Source organism: Populus nigra, chromosome 3 (assembly GCF_951802175.1).
Source record: "Populus nigra chromosome 3, ddPopNigr1.1, whole genome shotgun sequence".
NCBI classification, from domain to species: Eukaryota; Viridiplantae; Streptophyta; class Magnoliopsida; order Malpighiales; family Salicaceae; genus Populus; species Populus nigra.
Window position 1 is genome coordinate 15,165,291 of NC_084854.1, and position 4,587 is coordinate 15,169,877.

Genomic DNA, 4,587 nt, shown 5'->3' on the forward strand with positions numbered 1-4,587 from the left:
CGAAGAAAAAAAATCCATAGATAATCCATCGTATTCCAAAACCGTTATATCATGATGATCATGTACTCTCATCGATCGATCAGACGTTGCTCAGATGATACAAACCTCAAGTGGCGGATTAATAATTTTGTTTCTACAAATATGAATAGGGTGCAGGGTTTGCGACCTTTGCTTGATTAAGCCTACGAGTCATGCTTAGCATATCCTTAATTAGCACAAAATCAAAATGCATGCATGAGTAATTGAAGTTTCCCAAACGTTAGTCCAAAACCAGTTTCAAAAAGTTATCCACTTAAGGAAATTACGTTGAAAATGGGCTTGGAGTATAGTCAGTAGAGGGCAGCAAGTCCTGTGTTTGAAATAATAATATTCGTTTTCTAGTTTCCAATCTGCCAAATTTCAAAAAGCTCACGAACCCCTTTTGAAAAACTATGTGGTTGCCTTGCCATCAAAGAAAGAAAATTAGTTCTACTTGCCACCAACTTTTTTTTTTATTATTAGTATTTGTTTTGCTTCGAAAATCTTAGCCATATACCCTTTGTGCAGCAGAAGCTGATGCATCCCCCCAGCAGCCCACGCTCTTTTGTGATTGGTTGACGAGGGGCGCGTGACTCGACATTCCTCATCTAACAAGCAACCTTTGAAGTAGAATGCATCTGCCACGCATGAATGGGCAACTTCTACGTAACACAAAGTCAAAAGCTTGCCAAACCTTTGAACGTAGCAAAAACATAAATTACATTGTTGTTCTCTCCCTTTTCGTTTGTATAAATAGATTCTTGTATTGCAACAAGGAACGTGCAAGAAGCTCATTATTGGAGAGAAGAAGGAGACAGCTTCAAGAAAGACACAGGTTTAAGATGTGTATGGCTGCAGCAAAGGCAGATGCCATGCCGATCATAAGCAAGTTATATTGTTCGTCTTCTCAAGCAGTGCTTGTAGTTAGGAAAAGGCCTCATGTGGTCAGCGGAGGGGGTTTTGTAGTCACAGATTGTAGCCAAAAGGTTGTTTTTAGGGTTGATGGATGTGGAGTTAGTGGCTCAGAAGGGGAATTAATATTACGTGACAGTAGTGGTGAAGCCTTGCTACTTATTCGTCGAAAGGTACGTAGTATATATCCATTAATTCATCTTTAGATTAGACATTATATATTATTCCATTTACAAGAGCTAGCCAGCTAGGCTATCAATTCGTCTTGTTTTTGGACTGCTTCAAATTAAACAGGAAACAGCATAATATCATTCATGCACGCACCTAGAAAGTACTTTAAAGGGCCAAATCATGTGCATTTTACCCAGGAATAAATAAAATGTAAACATGGATAGGAAAATGTATCCATACATGCACATCATTCAATCCGATTTGTAAGTTACCTTGGCTAATTGCACGGTGTTTCAATTTGGTTCCTTCTGTTCCTTTTTTATCCTGCAGGGAGGCATGGTTCAGGCCTTAAGCATCCATAGGAAATGGAAAGGTTACACTTTTGACTATGAAGGATCACAGAAGCTGGTTTTCAGTTTAAAGGAACCAAACTTCTCTTGTTTGGTAAGGAACAATGCAATCAGAGTTTCCACTGAGCCTAGAAGAAGCAACAAAGACTGGGACTTTGAGATCAAAGGTTATTTTCCTGATCGGTCTTGTAGCATTGTTGACTCCTTGGGCAATATTGTAGCTCAGGTATGGGATTTATATATGTTCCACAATTGGTATAGAGATTTCATGGGTAAATGAAACGTTTTGTCCGTCATCGTAATCTATTTTTTTTTTATGGTTAATTTCTTCTCTTATACAATTTTTTCTTTTTATAGGTTCTTTCCTCCAACTTACAATTATGTAAAGGATATATAATTGTGTATTTTTCAGTGAATCTCTCTCAGTTTAAGTGTCATATATATGTTTGATGAGTTATTCATTAAACTATACATTAGAAAATGACACGCTGAAAAGAGACCAGGAAAAAAGAAAAAGAAAAAGAAATATTTGAATTGTTTTTTAATTATATATGTGTTAGATTCTGATAATTTAAGAAAACACTGTTCTTCCTTTTTTCTTATTGCTTTTTTCTAGTCTCTTTTCTCAATTTGATTGAACCGTAAGGCACAATCCTTGACGGCATCATATATTTATGAACTTTTACAAAAGACAAAGATGCTAACCTGCATGTGAATTGTTTTTCTTCAATACCACGTACACAGATTGGAATCAATAAGGAAGTAGACCAGTTGATGGCAAACAAGGATCTCTATCATGTAGTTGTAAGACCAGGCATTGATCAGGTTTTCACTTTCGGTGTCATTGCAGTTCTTGATTATATCTATGGTGAATCGACAAGGTGCTGATCCAGAAGTTGTTCAGATGTGAAGCTATAGTTTCTGTCACATTAAAAAAATGTCGAATTAGTAGCTTTTGTCTCCCGAAAGCTAATGCTAGCTCAGCATCGATCCCTATTTTCCTTTTTCTTTTTCTTTTTGGTTAAATGAACTAGCAGGTGCGCTTTGTAAGTAGATCTTTGCGGAACTACAGTAAGTTTGGAAAATTTTTGTACATAACCAATAATATAAATTATATTTTTAGATTTTATTTAATTTAAATTTTTAAACTGAATTGATTCTTTATATGGTATGAAAAATTTTTAAAATCAAAAAGCTTTTATTTAAAAAATAATATAAATTATATTTTAGTTCAAATTTAATAGCATTATTTTTTTTAAATTATACAGAGAATAAGCCTAGATGATTATATTAATCAACGACGAGCAGCATAAGCTGTAAATTGCCCAAAGAAGGACGTAGGTCCCTCCATTATCCTTTAATTTCTTCTGAAATGAATTTGCCTTCATTTCAAAGGTATCTGGCTGACATTGAATCGGTCTCCTTCATCAAGTACAGCGGGAGAAGCAGAAGCATTGCATTGGAGATGTGCAATTGTGGCTATTTGAATTGTCTAGGCCTCAAGAGAAAATAAATAAATAAACACGAGAGCAGTTATAATTGAATCTTCAGTAATTTAGATCTTTTCACTTGAGACATTAGTCATTAAATAATATAATTAACTCGGGGTATAAGTGTTTTTGTTTCTAGTTTTTTTAAGCACATTAAAACGATCTGGTCACACTACAAGTCAAGAAATTTAAAATTAATGAAGAGGAGGAGTATTTTTATCTTTCTAATTTTTTAAATCCAGTAAAATAATAAGATTATCCTTGAAATAAAAATAAATAAATCATGCATCCAGGGATGGTCTTTTAACTCCAGTTTCTTGTTATTACCAAATTCATCGAGTACAGCTGGTGTCACTTTTTATTTTTCCCTCTCTCTTTCCCTGTAAATTAATTACATGTTGATCATTTTTATTGTTAATATTTCAAATACAATTCTTATTTTTTTTTTATTTTTAATGTTTGTTTCTACTTATTTTTTAAAAGTTTTATTTATTTTTGATTTCATCATTCAATTCTAATTAATCATATATAATTGATCCCTATTAACCTGAGTTGAGTTGACCCACATTTTTTTTTACAAAAAAAAATTGATCAACATTTTTTATGCTCCTGAGAAAAGGTATTTTTATAAAGTTATTATCATCATTTTTTTATTATTCTTTTATTATTGTTAGCTTTTTTCACTTAATTAAAATAAAACGAGTTTATTTAATTACTCAGCGCTATAGTCGTAAAGTTTTCTTTTTATTTAAAAGATGCTTGTAGTACTAATTTTTTATTTTTTAAGAAAAAAAATAATATAAACTTGCAGCATAGCACGCGGATACACGTCTAGTTTGAACTAAAGAATATACGGATTTATGAAAACGCTAGCCCTTCCATGAGGCATCTCATTATAGCATGCACAGGACAATTGCTAGCAATGATGACTAGTGCATTAATCTTATTGATTTCTAGCCTAGTAAGATTTGTAGCTTAACCGATTATCCATGGCTGGATATATTAACAAAAATTCAAAAGATGAATTGAATTCACTGTTCACCTCTTTGCAAAGTAATGTGTAATGCTTTGTTTTTTTTTTTTTTTGATTTGTTTTAATTTATCCTTTAAAATTGTGTTTATTTATAATTTGTTTCAATTTATTTCATGCAAGATTATCCCAATCTCATAACATAAATCATGAGTTTGATTTGGTGGGTTAATCCCAGTTAACTCAGATTATTTTTTATGTTTTTTTAGTTAATTTTTTTTTCAATTCCTTCCTTCAATATTTGGTTGGTTGAGAATTAGACTTCATAATTTATTTTGATTTATTTTCTTTGAGGGTATCCTAGTTTCATAACCCAGGTTGTTGGTTTGATAGATTAACTAAGGTTGATTCAGGTTTTTTTTAAATATATATTTTTTAATTTTATCATTTAATATTATGTTAATTAAGAATTGAGCTTCATAATTTGTTTAAATTTAATTTTTATAGAATTATCACGGTTTCATAATCCGAGTCATAAATTTATCAGGTTAACTCGAGTTGATGTTAGTCGATCCAATATGTTATTACTTCAATATTAAAACAATATCATCTTTATTTTTTTAAAATTATATTATATTTTTACCGATTATTTGAATTTTTTTAAAAGTTATTAAGT

At 31.6% G+C, this 4,587-nt stretch overlaps 1 protein-coding gene across 2 annotated transcripts; it reads left to right on the forward strand.

Moving 5' to 3' along the window:
- The first annotated feature begins 621 nt into the window (after window positions 1-621).
- Window positions 622-2,585, forward strand: LOC133690280 (protein LURP-one-related 6). 2 transcript variants are annotated; one of them, XM_062110511.1, is made up of 3 exons: window positions 622-1,103; window positions 1,432-1,677; window positions 2,302-2,585. In XM_062110511.1, exons 1-3 carry the CDS (start codon window positions 651-653, stop codon window positions 2,359-2,361), a joined length of 759 nt encoding a protein of 252 aa, XP_061966495.1. In that variant the 5' UTR covers window positions 622-650; the 3' UTR covers window positions 2,362-2,585. The 2 variants fall into 2 exon arrangements, with proteins under 2 accessions (XP_061966495.1, XP_061966494.1); XM_062110510.1 differs by having other exon boundaries at window positions 630-1,103; window positions 2,196-2,585.
- Window positions 2,586-4,587: the final 2,002 nt, after the last annotated feature.

What these genes read in the sequence shown, in the direction of transcription:
- LOC133690280 (XM_062110510.1), top strand. Translation starts at nt 651, where the DNA reads ATGCATCTGCCACGCATGAATGGGCAACTTCTACGTAACACAAAGTCA. An exon ending in TGCTACTTATTCGTCGAAAG is followed by an intron (nt 1,104 to 1,431) that starts GTACGTAGTATA and finishes TTTATCCTGCAG; the next exon opens with GGAGGCATGGTTCAGGCCTT. An exon ending in TGGGCAATATTGTAGCTCAG is followed by an intron (nt 1,678 to 2,195) that starts GTATGGGATTTA and finishes CCACGTACACAG; the next exon opens with ATTGGAATCAATAAGGAAGT.